The sequence below is a fragment of the Crocuta crocuta genome, unplaced genomic scaffold (genome assembly GCF_008692635.1).
Source record: "Crocuta crocuta isolate KB4526 unplaced genomic scaffold, BGI_CrCroc_1.0 scaffold299, whole genome shotgun sequence".
Classification (NCBI taxonomy): domain Eukaryota; kingdom Metazoa; phylum Chordata; class Mammalia; order Carnivora; family Hyaenidae; genus Crocuta; species Crocuta crocuta.
Window position 1 is genome coordinate 10,908,855 of NW_027532747.1, and position 20,422 is coordinate 10,929,276.

The following is a 20,422-nucleotide window of genomic DNA, read 5'->3' on the forward strand; positions in this document are numbered from 1 at the left end:
CATCCAAACAGTGCCTTTACGCTTGTAATTCTCTTCAGGCTTCTGCATCTTTTCCATCTGAAAAGTACATCTTAGTGTACTTTTCTTTAAAAACAAAACAAAACAAAAACTTAAACATTTTTTCAAGGGGTTAGAAATCTTTTTCTGTTGAGAAAAAATATATAACCCGAACGTTAGCACTGTAACCATAGTAAAGTGTACAGTTTCAGAGGCATTAAGTACATTCACACTGCTGTGCAATCATCCCCACCGTCCATCTCCAGAAACTTCTCATTGTCCCGGGATGAGGCGCTGAGCTTCATAGACCCCAGCGTCCGCTGCCCCTCCCCCTTGCTTGCATGCCAGTGGTCCGGGTGCTCGAGGACTTGGGGTAGGAAGGAAGACGCAGCCTAGTCGGCCAGGAAGCCTTTCCTCTGGGTGGAGAGCCTGCGGCGGGTGCTGTTTTCATTGCTCTTTTTCTCTTTTCTTAAGTCTGCTTTGATTTCTGTTTGCTGATGTAATTCTAATTTCTTGCATTGGCGTCTCTCTCTCTCCCTCTCTCTTTTTTTCCCTCCCCACCCCTCTCTCCACTCATAACTCTTGTTCCCTTCAGGGCTGGCTCAGTGGTAGAGCGAGCCACTCTTGATCTCAGGGTTGTGAGTTCAGGCCCCACATTGGACGTGGAGCCTAGTTAAAAAATAATAATTAAATTAAAAAGAAACCCCTTTTGTTCCCTTCATTTCCTTTGCCTGTTTTATCATCTCTCCAGTGCTCTGTGGCCCCCTCTCCCTTTCGAGAAATACCTTATGATTTCACTTCTGTGTGGAATCTAAAAATCAAAACAAATGAGTAAACAGATAAAAAGCAGAAAGAGACCCATAAGTACAGAGAACAAACTGATGAGTGTCAGAGGGGAGGGCAGAGATGGGCAGAATGGGTGGAGGTGAGCGGGAGACACAGGCTCCCAGTTATGGATCGAAGAAGCCATGGGGATAAAAGGCACAGCATAGGGGACACATTGATGGCACCATAACAGCATTGTATGGTGACAGATGGTAGTGATACTTGGGGTGAGTGCAGCCTAGCTCTTGCCGTTGTCCGATCTATGTGACAACTGTGTGTTGTTCACCTGAAACTAATGTAACATTAAGTGCCAGCTCTACTCACAGGAAAAAGAAAGAAAGAAGTAGCTGGAAGCTGACCATCCTGGCAGATAGCCGCTTCGCTGTGCTCCAGCGGGTGACCTGGGCATTGCCTACCCCCTCCGGGCTGCAGGGTACGGGACAGTGCAGCTCCTGGCCTGCTCCCGAGTGCTGGCCAAGCTAGTTTCGCATAGCCTGGGTTCCAGCGAGAAGGCCTGCGCGAGGGTGATGCATCTGCTTCCCTATCTAGATGGCTGGGCAGGCTCCTCTTTGCCTGCTTAGGAGTGGTGGCCTGGAGGGAGGGCGGAGGATGCGGCTGGTGGCCGTGGACTCGGGGAGCCAACCGACCGCTCCTGCCTGGAGAGGAATGAGGGCCCATCAGACGACTGTTGGAACTTGCAGCCTCCGTGCAGGGGACCGGGGGTTAGGGCTCAGTCACCTTAACAAGTAGATTGGGCTCAGTGGGAAAAGTTTGCCGCAGGAAAGAAAAGTCATGGTTTTTGCACGAATTTATTTGTTATTATTTTTAAATGTTTATTTATTTATTTTGGGGGGAGAGAGAGAGAGAGAGAGAGAATGCACGTGCATGCACCGGGGTAGGGGCAGAGAGAGAGAGGGAGAGATAGAATCCTAAGCAGGCCCCGCACTGTCAGCACAGAGCCTGATGTAGGGCTTGATCTCATGAACTGTGGGATCATGACCTGGGCTGAAATCAAGAGTCAGGCGCTTAGCTGACTGAGCCACCCAGTCGCCCTGCTCCAATTTAGAAAGCCTCTCTCCTGGAGTCATTTGGGTTCCAGTCTTGTGGCATACCCCCTGTGCAACGGGCAGGACCCACCCGGATGCCCTTTTTTGAGAAAGGTGTTTGTATGTTTTTGTTCCTAAAGTGTCCCTTCCGTCCTGGGTCCCCCACAGCCAAGCACAGGGGCCGGACAGGAGCCTCAGTTTTCTGTTTACTTTTGTTTTGTTTTACAGCAGCCCTTACTGAAATGTAATTCATGTGCCGTATAATTCACCCACTTAAAATGTACAATTCAGTGTTGTTGTTGTTGTTTTTTTTTTGTATATTCAGAGACTTTTGCGATCATTGCCCTTATTTTAGAACCTTTTCATCACCCCCAAAATAAACCCATGCCTGTTAGCGGTCCCCTGCCACCCTCCAGCCACCAGCCCTCGGCAAATGGTAATCTACCTCATGCCTCTATCGGCTTGACCGTGCAGGACATTTCATGTAAATGGAAGCATTAAACATGTAGCCGTTTGTGATGGGCTTTTTCACTTGCCGCAAGCTTCCTGAGGTTCACCCGTGTTGTGGCGTGGCTCGGTACTTCATTCCTCACTCTGGCCGAGCTAGATTCCACCTGGAGGCTAGCCCACATCTTCCTCATCCATTCCTCGGGTGATGGCCATTTGGGTCATTCCCACGTCAGGGCCATGGCGGACACCCTGCTGTGCACGGTCAAGTGCGCCATCTGCGTGGAGAGCCCCAAGGCTTTGCAGCAGCAGCGGGAGGGGCCTGAGGGACCATTACCCAGAGCATCGTCGGAAAACGTTTCTCTCTCTCCTTTTCCTTCTAGTCAGAGTTCCTACAAGAATCCAATCTGATCATGGCCAAGTTGAATTATGTGGAAGGAGATTATAAGGAGGCCCTCAACATCTATGCCCGGGTGGGCCTCGATGAGCTGCCGCTGACCGCCGTCCCCCCTTACAGGCTGCGCATGGTTGCGGAAGCCTACGCTACCAAAGGTGAGCCCGCGCCTCCCCAGCCCAGGAGGCTGTACCCCGGGGCCACGCTGCCCCGCCAGGTCCCTAGCAAGGCGTCGAGGTTGAGCCCACTGCTCGCAGTGCATGGTTCAGGCCCGGCCACACGCTGCTTCCTCGGAGCCTCTGTCTGCGGTGCTCACTGAGACAAGGAAAGGTCAAACCTGTCAAATGGGCCAATAGCCAATCTGCTAGGAGAGCTGGGGTTTTTGTGGTGATGGAGATACTGCGCACGCAGGGAGGCTCGTCATAGGCTTACGTGGCCACGTGGCTGACCTGTTTTACCCATTAGTGCTGCCTCCGGGCTAATTAAGGCTGATTGTCCCTGCATCTGGCGGTCCCTGGCCCAGTCAGCCAGCCAGTGTTCAGCTGTGTGCCTGGGGGCTGCAGGGGTGGAAGCCAGGGTAAATCAACCCGGTTGCCAGGAAGGAGTTTGCAACCGAATGTGCAAGAATACAGCCTCAGGGAGAGAACAATGCCAGAGGCAGGACGCATACATTATTTGACCTTTCCAAGCTGCTACTTTCTCATCTGTGAAATGGGTATAATTACATTCGCTTCACAGATTTATTCTAAGGATTCAGTCAAATAATGTATGTAAAGCACTGACCACAGTACCTGGCCTATTAAATGCTTATTAAACAATATTTTAAAATATCAGCCCCAAACAAGGCAGCGATTGGTAAAAGTCGGGCACGGCTAACAGCTTCTTAGAGACAACAGAGGTCACACAGTGGGCCCAGGAAGGCTTCCTGGAAGAGGAGGGACAATTTGAATTGGAAAGTCCATGGTAGGAAAGGGACCATTTGAAGCTGCTCCTCTCCCTCCTGCCACCTACTGTCCAAACCATGCATGTGAAGCACCGTGGCTGCACAGGATTCCACCAGAACGAGGCCCAACCAGAACGACCGCGAGCCGGTCATGTGTGTGGGTTGTCCTATGCAATGTTGAACAAAGCCCCCGCCCGAGGCACACTCCCGAGCTTTGTGGGGGTGTGTGTGTGTGTGTGACATAGTCACCCAGGCCCCTGGGGAGCCTCGAGGGCTGCCGGGTTCATCTAATTACTCTCCTGCACACCCCTGTGGGCCGGGACAGAGGCTGTCTGCCTTGCAGGGCGTTCCGGTGGGTTGGTGGGCACAGTCCTTTGAGGCTGTTTGAGGGGGTCCTGAGAGCGTCTGTCTGAGCCACGGGCTGTGCTGGCGTCAGTGCCACACAGCTGCCCCCTTCGTGGCGCCCACTCCGTCCCTCACGTCGCCTCACGTGGCCGAGGCCTGTGGGAGTCTGTGTGTGATTCGGGGCAGGAACGATGTTCTCCGGCGAGAGCTGAGCTTCGTCTGGCAGTTTGCAGCCCCCCCACTGGGGCCTGGTGGCTTTAGTCGGGGCTGTTTGCTAGTGGGGGCTGGGCGACGGCTCTGGCGCCTGCTTCGCGGCTACAGCTCAGGTCCTCGCAGTGGCCCTCAGACAGACTGGTGGGGCAGGCTGCCCGCAGGTGGCACTGCCAGCATGGTCTCTGTGCCGGTGGGCAGGGAGGACAGGAGACTTGGGCCCTGAGTTGCCCTGGGTGACGTGTGGTGAGCAGTGAGCCCCAGGCCGTGGTGCTGAGGCACTTGGCTCTCGTTTTAATTTTTTTTTTAATGTTTATTTTTGTGAGAGAGAGAGAGAGAGAGAGAGAGCGAGCGAGCATGAGCGGGGGAGGGGCAGAGAGCGAGGGAGGCACAAAAACCGAAGCAGGCTCCAGGCTCTGAGCTGTCAGCACAGACAGCTGTGCGGGGCTTGAACTCACGAACTATGAGATCATGACCTGAGCCAAAGTCAGCTGCTTCACCGACAGAGTCAGCCAGACGCCCTGAGGCACTTGGCTCTTGAGACACCTTGCCTGGCTCATGGGACACCTGGCCCTGGCTGGCTTCTGACTTCCGTGGGCACGTTCAGCATCACACGTGTACAGGAGAGGGAAGGGTCACTTTTGCCAGCAGAGGCCCCAGCGCCGAGAGCCTGCGCCGGGCCAGGCGTGAGGCAGTGTTGGGCACCAGCACTTAGCTATCTGCCTGGGCTCATCGCCCACCTCCATCACGTACTGGCTCTGTGCCCTTGTGCAAATTCTTAATGGCTCCGTACCTCAGTTTCCCCATCTATCAAGCTCTCCTTGGGTTGTCATGAGGATTACATGAGATAGTATATAGGAAATGCTTAAAACAATGCCCGGAACATAACACGATACAAATATTAGCTTACAAGCTAAGTGTTTGATGGCGGGACAACAAGCAGTGACTACCAGTGACAGAGAAGTTGCCCCTTTAATTCATGCAGGTGCCCAGAGACAGGCCAGTTCTCTGAGGAGTTCAGGGGGCTCTTGGTCTCAACTCTGTGTAGCAGTACTCTTTGGTTCTTCTTTCTGAAATCAAGGTCCTTGAGAAGTTTTCAGGAGAGATTGTGGACAGATGTTCAATGAAGGCTAAGTGTACAGAGCACTTCCCTGTCCGTGCGACCTGCTAGCCTGCAGGCACCTGAGACGGGGTTGGTGTGGTCAGTTCCATGTTTCCAGTGCTTTTGAATTAGCTGCTGACATTTCCAGGTTGGGACCATCCAGTTAATTCTGGCTCCTTTGGGAAGAAAGGAAGAGCCATCCCCTCCTGGCCGCCGGGCAGGCCCTGGCTGGAGCTGGGCACAGCAGCCCCTGGGACGGGCCCCACCTCCCTCTGTGCCCCTGCGTGCCACTGGAGGTGGACGAATTGGCCTTTCATGGGTCACCTAAACTGGCCCATGGCTTCCAGAGGCCTGACATGACCTGGGCTTCCAGCCAGAGCCTGGAAATGTCTGTGAACTTCTACATGAACTTCTCAGCCATGGCTGGGAGCTCTTCCCCTGACCAGCTAATGTTGGCCTTGGCTTATTGGGAATCAGAAGCCAACATCATTCAGTTATCAGTTAGGGCTCTACTGTCTCTTCAGTCCTGCAAACCTCTAATTTACAGATAAAGGAAGTGAGACTGGGTGAGGTAACTGGAATATTAGCGATGGGTACTTGTGCCAAGCTCCGTGCCCTTCATTTGGGTATTGCAGCCCATCTTCACAACCACCTTACGAGGTAGGCTCTGTTATTCTTTCCATTTTACAGATGAGAAAGCTGAGGCACAGGGAGGTTAGGTAAGCTGCCCAGGGAGCGGCTGAGCCAAGACTTCAGCGCAGAGACAGGTGCTGGAGCCCACACTTTCCTACTGAGCGGCAGAAGGGGGACTCAGTCTGAAGTGTGTGCAACTCCAGAGCTCACGTTCTTAACCATGCTGCTCTGCTGGCACGTGGATCAGAACATTCTTGGGCCGGGTGACCTTCTCAGGGAGGCCAGGTAACCTCCCTGTGCCTCAGTTTTCTCCTCTGTGAAATGGAAAGAATAACAGAGCCTACCCCGTAGGGTGGTTGGGTCTCCTCATGTAGAAGACATTCCGATCACTGGAGAAACCCATGATTTGTATAGACACCCCTCTTCGCAGACTCACCTTCCATGTTCCTCCACCTTAAATCCTTCTCCTTGCCCAGATTTTTACCTGTAGATTCTGTGCCTCAAGCCCACACATCCTGTCTTCTCTGACACCCCCTGGGACTCACCCGTTCAGAGTTAATCATGTTCGATGCTGTCTGTGCGCAGTAGATTAGTAGACTACCTGAAAATCATACTAGTGTTAGCCGCCCCATTTCCAGACACTCTGTGAGTTCCCCTGAAAGAAGAGCTCTTTGTTTGTTTGCCACCCTCAGAACTTCACACAGTATTTGGCGCATAATGGGTGCTCAGTTACCGAGTGAAATTTATACAAGTTCCCTTGCTTGGATTTTTCCTGAGATGCCCGTCATGTAACTCGGATGATTCCTGGTGCCTTGTCTCATAGCCTGTCACAGTGAGATGCGTTTTCTTTGTAGGTAACACATTGGGCATATTTGAGTGATTCAGGGTCATTCCCTGCCAATCATGGGAAGCACCCAGGAGAGCATGCTGACGTCACACCGTGACAGAGCCTAACATGGATCTCTTTCCAAAAGATTGTACATTTTAGTTCATGTCCAGGATCAGGGAGTTCCCAAGTGGATCTCACCTTCTCCTCATCCCCTTAACTCCTTCTTTCAGTCTCTTAAACCTAAGCAGACAAGAGAGGGTGGGAACAGAGGGAGTTGAGAAACTCTTTAGCTTCTGATAGCATGGGTTTAATCCAGCGAGTAGACATCTTTATCTGGGATATAGGTTGAGGTTTCAAAAGAAATCTCCAGGACACCAAGTGGCCACAGATGTTTCTTTCCCAAACGGGAAGGCTTGGGAACAGTGGACACATGGCCACTGTCTATTTTGGGACTTAGATCTGCTGGACATGGGGTGACTTTGTGCAGATAGGATGGTGGAAGCTGGCAGGGGCTTGCCTTCCTGGACGTGGCCTTTATCGACAGCCTTGGCCTGTGCCCTGTCATCCTACAGGGACTGAGCATGCACTGGCTCCAGTCTGAGTGAAGTCCTGTGACATTCCAACTGGTCACAGCCGGTGGGGCAGCTGTGTGCTCTGAGGTTACCGTTTCCCCCCGTCCATGCGGGTGTCATCCTCCTCTTTGTGACCGAAGCTGGCTTGCTGGTGTGTTGCGGCTCGTGGGAAGGGGAAGAGAGAGATGTCTGGGGTGGGCACAAGTAGCACATGTCACCTCTGCTGACAGTCCCTTGGTGAGACGTTGCTGTAGGACCACCGCCACCAGGTACCTGGGAGAAAGAAGACCAGGGGCACATGTCAGCCTCTGGTCAGACATGTGCAGTAGAGTGTGGTCTCTCACCTAGCCAGAGCAGCGGAAAGAAGTAGCCTGCACTCAGGTGAATGAAAGGGGACTTGCAAGACTGGCTCTGGTGCCCAAGAGTAGGGGTATTATGGACTCGGAAACAGCGGCGTGGGATCGCACTTCCTTTCTAGATTGCATGGTATGTAGCAGAGAAGGACTGATTGCAAAGGGCACACGGGACCTCATACAAATGTTTTCCCATGGTGGAGAATGGGCCAGAGGGGCCCAGGGACTTGCCTGATGACCCCCAGGAAACTGGAGGGAGGGCCGGGATGAGGCAGGAAACCTGCCCGTCAGGCTCCACGGCCTCTGTGCGTAAGTAGAGGTGGCGCGATGTGGGTGGGGCTCTCTGAAGCCGTTTTCTCTCTTCCTCCTTTGCTCCTGGGTTTGAAATTGCTCCTCTGTGGCATCGAAGCCAGACTGCTCAGCTCCGGTCTCTAGCTTTGTCACTTATTAGCTATAAGATCTTGGGCAAGTTACTTTCACGTCACCGGGGCTCTAGCTTTTTCATCTATAAAATAGAGATAATAATAGTGTCTACGCTGTAGGGTTATTATAGAGAAAGAGTGAATATTTGTAAAGCTCTTAGAACAGCGCTTGGCAGAGCAACAAAGTTTAGCTATTTTTGTTCTTGGGTGTGACCCCAGATGGATAGACTTCTCCAGAAGCCCCAGGTAACATCCAGTTTTGGAGAGAGGGAAGAGGTGCCTTCGTATATCTGCCTTGTCTGGCACAGGATTTGGGCCCAGGAGTGGGACCTGGGAACGGTATATTTAGAGGGAAATCTTTTTTTTTAACATTAAAATTTTTTTAATGTTTATTTGTTTATTTATTTTGAGAGAGAGACAGAGAGAGAGCAGGGGAGGGTCAGAGAGAGAGAGGGAGACACAGAATCTGAAAACAGCCTCTGAGCTAGCTGTCAGCACAGAGCCCGAAGTGGGGCTTGAACCCACAAACTGTGAGATCATGACCTGTGAGATCATGACCTAAGCCGAAGTCAGGTGCTTAACCGACTGAGCCACCTGGTGCCCCTTAGAGGGAAATCTTTAGGGGCGGATCAAGCGAAGGTCTGAGGCCTGGAGTGCCACAGAGGGAGGAAAGGTACTGATGATGTTGGAGGAGGGCAGTACCCAGGGGCAGATGGAGAGCTTACCCTAAGGGGATTGCTTGAGGGTGGGGCCCAAGACCACTGTCTGCTACTCCCCAGTCTTGCCCAAGGCTGACCCAGAAGGTTAGAGGTCTTTGGACTCAGGCCCACATGAATGGTTTTATCACAAAGGGCCATTCATATAGAATGGATCAGTGGATTCAAGTAGTGCTCCCGTAAGAGGCAGAACAATTCACAGAGTCCTCTGACAGCTGCCTTCATAAGGAACGTGCTAAATCCACTGGCTGATGAGAGGAGAGATCGCGGAGGAGGAGAAACCATCCCTCAGTTCAGCTCCTGGAAGGGGAGGGCTTGTCTCTTCCAACTGGACTCCTCTTCCTGGCCAGAGGCCAGAGGCTGATCCCTGAAGACCTCCCCTTCTCCAGAATCTGCAGAGCCCATGGACCTCTTGTTCCTCCCGGAAGAGCAGGTGTGATGAAGAATAGCCCGCGAGTCATATAATGACCTCCCCTTGGAAAACGTTACCTTCTCTTTGCCTGCCTCCAGTAACGCTGGCCCTGAGCTTCTTTTTGGGCTGCCCATTGTCTCCCTCTCAGGGGTCGGCATCAGGGAAGGAATGAAGACACCTGCCTTCTGTAGGGGGCAGCATGAAGGGGCCAGGGAGCCCTCGCGGTAGGCTTTCCAGAAGCGCCGTCTGTGCCCTGCAACTGATAAGCCCTCGTCTGTAAATAGAGAACCCATCTCCGAGAGGTTTGGATCCCAGCCTTGTCTTCCCCAGCCTGAAACTCGGTGTCTTCACACACCCACAGACTTCAGCTTAGCATAAGCAGTGGTTCGGCCGGGAGACTTACACATTCTCTACAAATGTTTTTGGGAGAGGCACCTGGGGATTGCCCGCATCTCCCGCGGGCCTCCTCCCGGAGCAAAATTTGGATAAGTCGGCATAAGGGACACAGTCCACTATAGGGGGTTTTTATCAGGTGTTGCTCGTGTGTCTTCTCCACACTTGTCCTGGGCATCTGGGTGGCATGGAAAAAGGCTTGGAACAAGTTGAGTTGGAAATTCTTCAGATGGTGGGTTATGGCTTGAGGACCGTCCCACACCCAAAAGGCTGCCACGTTAAGCAGGGTCTGCCTATAGGGAACGTAAAAGGAAGAGAAGGAAGGCATTTCCGTTCTGGCTCTTTCTCCCTATAGGCTGATTCTAACAGCACTGTATGTCAAGGCGAGGCCAGACCCTCAACAAGGTGACTTGAGGCATACATTTTCTACATGGTGGTTTACTTTTCTGCCTCAAAGCTTCTTTTCTTTTTTTTTCTTTTAATATTTTTATTTATTTCTAGGAGAGAGAGAGAGAGNACCGACTAAGCCACCCAGGTGCTCCTTAAAGCTTATTTTCCCATTCTGGAATATTGGCTCCCAGGGGCGGCCCAGCTGACCCCAGGAGGGTGGAAACATGTTTATCGGGGGCTTTCAGCTTTTAGGGTGATACGGGCTCCATCCATCCTTGGAAGATGTTAGTCTGCTGGTCTCAGGGGCAGCCCGGATGCGGTGGGCTGGCCACAGGCTGGCCGTGCTTCACCAGTGCCGAAGGCGTCTGCATTCACACTCACATGGGGGACCCCTGGCCTCTCCAGGCAGGGGCTGAAGTCTTCTGAGCCCATCGGCCCCTTTGCTCAGCTACAGGCACAGGCGCGGTGCCCAGGCCTGTGTGTTGAGAGAGGCATAATAGAGAGGCAGAAGCTGCCCTGGGGTGGCAGATGAGGCCGCTTGTGTGCTTGTTGGGACAGAGTGTCACTGGAGAGGTGTGACGGCCGCTGGGGACATGGGCGTGGCAGAGGGTCCCTGTCCTCCGCTCTACCCCTCCCCAGCAGTAAACGAAAGTGTTTTGTTCACAGAGGATGGAGGCTGCAGTGTGAATCCAGGTCAGCAACTCAAACTCCACCCCGCAAGGCTTTCAGCAGTGGGACCAAAGCCCCTGCCCTGGGGACACAGGACTCGCAGAGGGGGAGGCAGTGTAAGGAGAGTTGAGGCCCCGAGCCAAGCTGGAGGCTCATTTTGAAGTTCTGCTAAGATCTGTCCTCTGAAAGACCACTCTCCGTGGTCAGCGAAAGAAAACCCAACCCAGTCTGAGGTCAGGTGGCCGCTGGGTTCAGGGCTCAGAGATGGGTTCTTTCGCTCCATTTCTCGGCTTACCGTCCTCTGTGTTAGTTCCCATTCCAGGCTCTAGGCAGCTGGAGCAGCTCCAGATTCTTAATTGTTGTAGGTGTAAGTCTCAGAAACCTCGGCCACATTCTCACTGTGTCTCCTTGGCCCTGGTGGATGACACTTCCTTCTCTGATGTAGTTACAGTGGCCAGAATCATGCCCGGGCACTGGCTTAGGCCTTGCATGAAGGCGGTGAGGAGGAGGGGTGTTCCCACTGGGAGAACAGAGGGAGGGTCCACAATAGACTCTGTAATGTGGTTCTTCTAACAGGAACCCTCTTGTCAAAGAGGCCTGGGGCCCTGAACGCCCTTCTCTCCCTGGAGGCAGGCCTCGCAGGACATGAGGGGCCTTACAGCCAGACCATATCAGGTGGGTAAGTGCTGAAGGAATGGGGCTTTCTGGGGAAGAACATTCTCTAGGGGTGGAGAACCCTCCGGGGAAGAAAGACTTCTCTGTTCCGTCCTCGGTGATGGGGCCAGAGCCGGGCTGTGGAAACTGCATAGGGTGCAACGTTAGGCCCATATCTGGAAGTCCGTCTACTAGCAGGAGCTACCTCGGGGCTCGGGTGCCCTGAGAGGTGGGGGTTCCCGGCGGATTAGTGTTTATCGAGCTCTGCCCAGAGGCAGGCGTGATGCTTCCGATTTACCTGTGTGACTGCACCTCATCCCGGCAGCCGTCCTGTGCTCAGGGGTCATCCTTCCCTGTGAGCCACTGAGAGGCTAAATTTCGGACGTGAGGTGGGATTCACATCAAGGCCGGTGGACTCCAGAATCCCTCCTCTATCTGCTTTATTGAGCTTTATTGAGCTCTTTTCAGCTGGACATAAACTCATGTAGAGCGGGCGTGTCGTTGACAAGGGTCTGGTGTCCGATAGCCTGCGAACCCTTCATTCTGTTCTGCGATTCTTAAGCCATTCGATCTAAGTGTCTAAGTCCTACTTGTTTTATCTGCAAAATGGGGATAATAATACTCAGGTGGGAGGCCTGAGAAGGCTGAACAAGACAAAATGGAAAAATGCTTTGAAATCTATAAATCCAAGGCCCACAGAAGGGGATTTATGTAGTCTGACGCACACCTGCAGTGGGGGCGACTGGTGGCTGGGATGGTGTCACCCTCCCCGCGGTCCCCACCTCCCCGAGGTCCCGTCTATCATGCTCCTTTCCTCGGGGACCCAGAGGGACTTCTGGCTGTCACTGTGGTTGACCGCCTGCCCCTTCCCCTTATCATTTTATTTTACTGTTCTTCTCATTATAGACAACATACATGCGTTATATAAAAATCGGAAATACACACCAGTCAAAAGAACATAAAAATATCTATCACCTGGTCTACCCAGAGCCAACCTCTGTTAACGTTTTAGTGCCTTTACTTTTAGATCTCTATAATTATCATGTGTGATTTTTTTTTTATAAAAATGAGTTTATACCACATATACTGCTTTGTGACCTGCTTTTCCCACCTCAGTACAGATCATAAACACTCTGAGCAGCTGTACAGCATTTCATTATATGGATAAGCTATAATATATTTAACTAAAAAGCCTCTATTTTTGGACATGTAGGTTGTTTTCAGCTTTTTACTGTTACACGTAAAGCCGTGACGAACACCCTCTCAGCCTGGTCTTCGTGCTTGTCCTTAATGATTTCCCTAGGAGAGATTTCCAGAAGTGGAGTTTCTGGGTCAAAAGAGAAGTATTTCCAGACTGTTCTGCAGAGGGCTGTACCTTTGTGCTTTCCTGTCCACAGGGTGGGGGCTCTGGTGCCTCACCTTCTGGCCAACACTGAATAGAATCCCTTTGGTCTAAAAGTGAACTTTGATTCTTTGGTTCTGTGTTGAATGGAGGCTGTTGGAAAACAAAGAAAAATATTAAGCAGAAAGTCAGATCAGTCACCATACTACCACTTGAGCTAGTTAACCACTGTTAAGTATAGGTAGATTTATATAGATTTATATCTTTATATCTATTTAGGTATCTATATCTATATATTTCTTTAAGATATAAAATATATAAAGATATATATTTATATAATATTTTTATTTATTTATTTATTTATTTAGAGAGCTAGCCCAAAAGCAGGGGACAGGGGCAGAGGGAAAGACAGAGAGAATCCCAGTTGACGTGGGGCTCAATCCCATAACCCTGGGATCATGACCCAAGCCAAAATCAAGAATCAGATGCTCAACTGGACCACCCAGGCCTCCCTATAATATTTTAAATACAATTAGGATTATGCCATATATACTATTTGATAGTCCACCTTTTCACCGTATGTATGTATGTATATGTACAATTATTTTTCCATGTCATTAAACAGTTTTTAAAAAAGTCTTTAATGATGGCACAGTAGTGTGCCTTATGGGTATTTTTGAACCACTTGCCTATGGAACATCTGTATTTCAGTTTTTCATATTACAAATATGGTCTATAGCTTTTTAAAAAAACATTTATTGAGATATAATTCAGATACTGTAAAATACTCAGAGTTGTGCATTCATCACCACAGTCAATTTAGAACATTCTCATCACCCCCTTCTTCAATGGTCACTTCCCGTGACCTCATTACCATCCCTCCCATACCCCCCCACCCCAGACAAGGTCAACCATTTTGTGTCTCCATCAGATTTGCCTGTTCTAGGCATTTTATATAAACAGGATCACGTAATACGTGATGTTTTGTGTCTGGCTTCTTAGCATGTGTCAGGATTCATTCATGTTGTAGCATGAATCTATGCTTCATTCCTTTTTTGGCCAAATAATATCACATTTTATGGATGTACCACGTTTTGCACATTTTATTAATCCATCCATCAGTTGTTGGACAAGGGGTCGTTTCCACTTTGGGGCTATCCTCAATAATGCTGCTGTGAACATTTGTGTATAAAATTTGGGGGGCATGTATATTTTCATTTCTTTTGGGTATACACTTGGGAGAGGAATGACTGGGTCACGTCACTACTCTGGGTTTCACATTTCAGGGAACTGCAACTATTTTCCGAAGCGGCTGTACCACTCTAAAGGTTCCTGTTTAGCTGGCAAGCTGTGAAGCTGACTCTATAATCTGTCCTTTTGATTATAGCCATCCTAGTGGGTGTGAAGTGGTATCTCATGCAGGCGCCCCCCAAAACATAAGTGGTTCTAATTTTGATTCAGTTTGGGGCACCTGGGTGGCTCAGTCAGTTAAGCGTCCAACTTTGGCTCGGGTCATGATCTCGTGGTTCATGGGTTCGAGCCCCATGTCAGGCTCTGTGCTGACAGCTCAGAGCCTGGAGTTTGCTCCAGATTCTGTGTCTCCCTCTCTCTCTGCCCCTCCACCCTGCTCTCAAAAATAAACATTAAAAAAATTTTTTTTAAATGTTTTATTTATTTCTGAGAGAGAGAGAGACAGCGTGAGCAGGGGAGAGTCAGAGAGAGAGGGAGATACAGAATCTGAAACAGGCTCCAGGCTCTGAACTAGCTGTCAGCACAGAGTCCGATGTGGGGCTTGAACCCACGAACCATGAGATCGTGACCTGAACCCAAGTCAGATGCTTAACCAGTCCCAGGTGCCCCTAAATTTTTTTTTAAATTTTGATTAATTTCAGTGTTTTTTCTAATTTTTTGGGGGGTGCTTTTATGCTTTTGGTGTTGTAGTTCAGAAATCACTGCTTAATTGAGGTCACAAAGATGTATACCTATGTTTTCTTTTAAGAGCTTTACAGTTTTAACTCTTAGATTTAGATCTATAATCTACTTTGAATTAATTTTTATATACGGTATGAGAACTTCATTCTGTGGTATGTGGATACACAGCTATTACCTCAGCATTAGTTGAGAAGACTATCTTTCATTGAGTCATCTTGAGGTCTTTGTGGAAATCAGTTGAACATGAATGTAAGGGTTTATTTCTATATTCTTGATTCTAGTCCACCATTTGTCTATATTTCTGTCTTATGCCAATACCACACTGTCTTTATTACTGTAGCTTTGTATTGTTTTGAGATGGGGAAGTGTGAGTCTTCCAACTTTGTTCTGTTTGAAGATTATTTTGGCTTTTCTGGGTCCCTTACATTTCCATATAAATTTAGGATCAAGTTGTCAATTACTGGGGAAAAAAAACCTGCCAGGAATTTGAGGATTCTATTGAATCTATAGATCAATTTGGCGAGTATTGCCATCTTATTAATATTGTCTTCCAGTCCATGAACATAGAATGTCTTCTTTTTTTTAATTTTTTTAATTCAAACAATTTTTTTAATGTTTTATTTATTTCTGAGAGAGAGACAGCATGAGCAGGGGAGGGTAAGAGAGAGAGGGTGACACAGAACCTGAAACAGGCTCCAGGTTCTGAGCTAGCTGTCAGCACAGAGTCCGACGTGGGGCTCGAACCCACAAACCATGAGATCATGACCTGAGCCGAAGTCGGATGCCTAACCAACTGAGCCACCCAGGCGCCCCTAGAATGTCTTCTTTAAATTTCTTTCAAAAGTGTTCTGTAGGGGGTATAGCTCAGTGGTAGAGCATTTGACTGCAAAAGTGTTCTGTAATTTTCAGTGTGTCTTATATTCCTTTTCTTAAATTTATTCCTAAGTAGTTTATTCTTTTTGACGGTATCAAAAATGGAACAGTTTTCTTAATTCCGTTTTCAGATTGCTCACTTCTAGTGTATAGAAAATACAAGTGAATTTCATATATTGATCTCTTACCCTGTAACCTTGCTGAACTGGTATTTTAGCTCTAATAACTTTGTGTGTGTGTACGGATTCTATGGGATTTTCTCTATACAAGGTCATGTCACCTGTAGACAGGATACTTTTACTCCCTTCTTTCCATGCTGATGCCTTTTGTTGTTGTTGCCTAATTGCATTGGCTAAAAACCTCTATTATAATGGTTAATAGAAACGGCCAGAGCAGAGATCTTCTAAGATAGGGGAAAAGCTTTCAGTCTTTCATCATTGAGTATCATAGATGGCCTTTATCAGATATTGAAGAAATTTTCCTTTATTTCTGTTTGTTGAGTGTTTTTTATTGTGAAAGAATGTTAGGTTTTGTCAAATGCTTTTTCTAATGAGATAATCATGTAGATTTTTGTGCTTTATTCTTCTAATGTGGTGTATTACATAGATTGATTTTCATATGTTAAATCATCCATGCATTCCTGGGATAAATGCGACTAACTCAGGGTACATACTTTTTTTTTATATGTTGCTGGGTTTGGTGCACTAATATCTTGTACAGGATTTTCACCTATACTCAGAATGGATATTAGTATGGTTTTTTGGTGATATCCTTGTCTGGTTTTGGTATCAAGGTAACACTTGTGTTATAGAATAAGTTTTGAAGTGTTCCTCCTTTTTTGCTCTTTCCAAGAGTTTGTGAAGAATTGTGTTACTTTTTTAAGCCTTTGGTAGAATTCACCAGTAAGCCATCTGAGCTTGGGCTTTTCTTCCTATGAAATATTTTGATTTCTCAACCTCATCACTTACTATTCTATTGTTTTAATAGATTTTTAAAAATCTGTTTAAAATTTATTTTTTATGATTTTATTTTATTTATTTATTTATTTATTTTTTTTGAGAGAGAGGGTACAAGTGAGCGAGAGGCAGAGAGAGGGAGAGAGAGGGAGCGAGAGAGGAGTGGAGCTCACCTGAAGCAACGCCCGTGCTCACCCAAAGCGGGGCTCAAGCTCACAAACTGAGATCATGACCTGAGCCCAAGCCAGAGGTTTAAGGGACTGAGCCACCCAGGCGCCCTGTTTTAATAGATTTTAATTAGCCTTTACTTGTTCTCCACTTCCTTTGACGTGGCATTTTTTCATTGGAGCCCTTGAGCCTCTTGATCATGGCAAACGACCCTGGTCAGAAAGGAACGATATTTACCTAGTTAGTTACCTGTTTCAGAGCAGATGACTTTGAGGATGAGTCTCTGCCTTCTTCTAGAGTAGTACCTTGAGCGGCAGCTCCTATGTTCTACTGTCCGCTCGCTGGGTCCATGGTGCAGTCAAGGGAACAGCACTTCCTGTATTTGTAGTTGGTTGGCAAAATCAGCCCGGTGGAGGAGTCCCCTTTCTCCCTGCCAGGAAACTGCCAACCGCAGCAACTTAAGTTTATAAGTTAGAATGATCCCTCTGGCATGGAAGGGAGAATGGATTAGAAGGAATTGAAGATTGTAGGGAAGGAGTCCGGTCAGGGAGGTGCGCTGGCTGTGGGCTCTTTCCCTCTTGTTCTACGGGGCGCCTCACTTCTGCCAGCTGTTTTCAAGAGGCCCTAGTCAGTTGGTTTCTGCCTGGGTTTGGCCAACAGGAAGCATTGGCAGGAAATTGGGGAGCTAGAGGAGAGAGAAGCCAGGGTATCTCTCTCTCCCCCTCTCTCCCTATCTGACTCCAGCAGTACATTTGGCAGCAGTTGCATCTCTTCTCTCGCCCCAGCTGGGGGGTCTCCCCCTGAGGTCTCAGCTCCCAGAAGGGAGGTTCTGCTGGGTTCCGTCTGCTACCCAGCAGCCCCAGCTTCTGGGCTGTCGGCACTCCATCTCCTCCCTCTGTCCTTTCTGGCCCTCGGGATGTCAGTGGCCTCCTGATGTTTCAGAATTCTGGGATACTATAGCATCCTGTTTGCCTTTCCATCTGTTTCATGCCCTTAAACCTCTATCTGTAAGAACTAGAGTGGTTCTTTTGTGCTACTGGATCCTGACAGACACCGCAATAGCCTGGATTCCAGCAGGCCCCGGAGACGCGTGTGTTGGTTGGGCAGCTGCGGTGGGAAGGTGGTTGAGGGAGGTATCAAGATGACTGAGGTTTTTAGCTTCACTCACTGGGCGGGGGATGATGCTGAGCCAGGTTAAGGATTACAGGAGGAGAAGCCAGCTTCGCTCGAGACAGGGAGAGATACGGGGTTGGAGGAGAACATGGTGATACCTCTGTGACCGCAAGGGGGTGCTGTTCAGGGAACCGGTCTAATTCTGGAGCCTCTGCTCAGCACAGGGGTCTTTAGGCTATGGCGTTGTCGGTCAGGATTTAGGAGCTGATCGTGTGTAGAATTTGGTCACAACCCAGCAGTGGCTGAGGCTCATTCAGAGGAACACAAGACAGTGAGGAAAGGCAGAGTCTGAGGCTGGGACCCTGAGGCCCCGGGATGTACCAGGGAAGCCCTCCCTTCCGGCAGAGCATGCACAGGGTCTCGGGGAGGAGGGGAGGCAGGAGGCAGATGACACAGAGCTTTCCCCTGGGGGTTACAGGGCCTAAAACACAGCATGTGTACATTTGTGACAAATTTATATTCTTAAGTAGGTTGAAGTTAAAGGGTGGTGAAAGCAGTGAGTAGCCAGTGGCCTGAGCGTCCGGACAAGTCAGTCTGAGGCTTAAAGCACTGTGGAAAATTCCACACTGAGGTCATCAAGAGCGGAGCCCCCTACCCCTCACCCCTACCCCGAGTCATCTTTTCCCATACTGCTGAAGGTCAGGTTCTTGATGAGTGCTTCTCCTGATCAAAGCAGGTCCAGGCACGGCCGAGCAGCTTTTCCGATCCTGGAGGCTCTGTCCCGGTCTTGCCAGGGGAGCCCCACATCCTGCTCTGTCCCACCCACGTTCTGCTCCAGGTTACTTGCCAGCCTGCTCGCCCACCTGCCCTCACCCCTGCCAGGCCCATTCCCCACCCCTGCTTGTCTTCTCGCTCCAATCGGGGTCTCCTCCTTTTCCCTGTGAGGAGCCCACCATGGTGACACCTCGGTAACTCTCTCTCCAGCTCTCTCGTCCACTTTGGTCTTTCCTCCCTCTTCCACCTCTGCTAATAGTCAGTTCCATCCAATTTGGCATTCAGGTTTTGTTTAATTACTTCATATCTATCACTTACCTTTCTCAAACTAGCCTGTATACTTAATTAATTCATTAAGCCAGCAAATATGTGAGTGCCTGCCCCGGGGTGGCCTCTGAGGCCATGTCATGTCCAAACTGCTCGTTTTGTGTCCCCACATTCTCACCAGGGACAGTGCTTGCCACGCAGGGCCACCTGCGATGGGGTGGTTCTCTGCACGTGCTCCCCTAGCAACGCCGGGGTGCACCGCTGAGGATGAACTCTAGCCAAGTCACACGCACGTTGCTTAACCGAAAGTGCAGTGTTTCCAGTGTATTCCGAAATCCTCTCCATTCTCGATAAAAATAGATTTTGGTTTGGGCCTGACATTGAAACTGATTGTGTCTCTAACTCCTCTTCTGCCACATTCAGCTTCAGGTTGGCTCACCCCAGGCTGTGCACCGGCTTCTGGTGGGAGGGCCCCCGGACACCCCTCTCGGCTCCTTTTCTTTGAAAGCCGGTGACTCTTGGACGCCCTTCTTGGATGCCCTTTGTGCAGTTTTCTCCCCCTGCGTTGTGTGCTAGCTGCTCTATTTTCCACCCTTAGGATTTGGGTCCTTCCTACTAGGATCAGCTTGGGGCCTAGACCCCGACGAAGCTGCCCAGGTTTAAAAGATCATTTGGCTCCTACTCCTGTTGAATACTTTAAAACCAGGACTCCTGACTCCTCAGCCAGTGCTCACTCCGCCACCGCCCGTCTCTTGGCTTCCATCATTTCCAAACCGTGTCTGGTGTTCATTTTCTTCCCCCAAATGTTCCTGATGCTTCGGGAATGAAAAAAGCATCCAGATTTGGAAAGCTCCGAGCTCTGTGGGGGCGGGAGCAGAGCACAGACTGTTCTGTGGAGAAGGGGGGTGTCGGAGCGGGCTCCCCAGCCTCTCCCTCATGCTGGGACTGGTGCAGAAGGGCGGGAAGCTGGGGTGGGGCCCGGGCGGGGCCTCCCAGGCCAGGGCCCTGAGCCTTGAACCAGGCAGAGGGCTACAGGGTATGCAGCAGCCTCACCAGCCAGGGAGAGGGCCTCAGCTTTGGTGAGCACCTACTGTGTGCTGGCTTCTGGGATACTAGTAGCAGGTTATTAATAATAATGACAGCATTAAAGATGAGTCCTTCCAAACACCATTCAAGCCCTTGCCCCTCAGCGTCTTTAATCCTCACAGCAACCCTGTTAGATAGAAGGGGGTAAGGCCCTTATTTAAGAGGAGGGGTGAAGGGTGGATCCCCCATTCCAGCCCCTGGCCCTTTTTCCTCCTTTGCTGTTAAGCGCTTGCCTCCTAGACTGGGGCTGCGCATCGTGCGTGTAGGGATCCCCAGGTGACCTACAGAGACTGCCCAAGCCACACTCAGAGGGCGCCGACGCCCTGGGGTCGGCGGGGGTTTCGGCGAGGGGTGCCTTGCCTTGGCGCCGAGCCGACGTTGCAGGAGCTCTTGGAGAACTTCCATCTCCCTGAACACAGCACAGACAGCACTTGGGGTTCTTATTTAAGCAGTAGAGTTCTGTGGTAGGGTGGGCACGTTCCAGAACCGGAATTCCACAGAAGGCCTCGAGCGAGGCCACCTGCTCAAGCTCTGTCTCGGGCCACACCAACAGGGACCA

General features: G+C 49.9%; 1 protein-coding gene across 4 annotated transcripts in view; it reads left to right on the forward strand.

The window, feature by feature from the left end:
- Positions 1-20,422, forward strand: part of TTC7B (tetratricopeptide repeat domain 7B) — a 252,850-nt gene that overhangs the window by 3,271 nt on the left and 229,157 nt on the right. For 3 of the 4 annotated variants that reach the window (XM_077780871.1, XM_077780872.1, XM_077780873.1), the window contains exon 2: positions 2,699-2,867. In XM_077780871.1, the coding sequence (XP_077636997.1) occupies positions 2,699-2,867 (169 nt within the window). The remainder of the gene's footprint in view (positions 1-2,698; positions 2,868-20,422) is intronic. The other variant, XM_077780874.1, reaches the window with a different exon arrangement.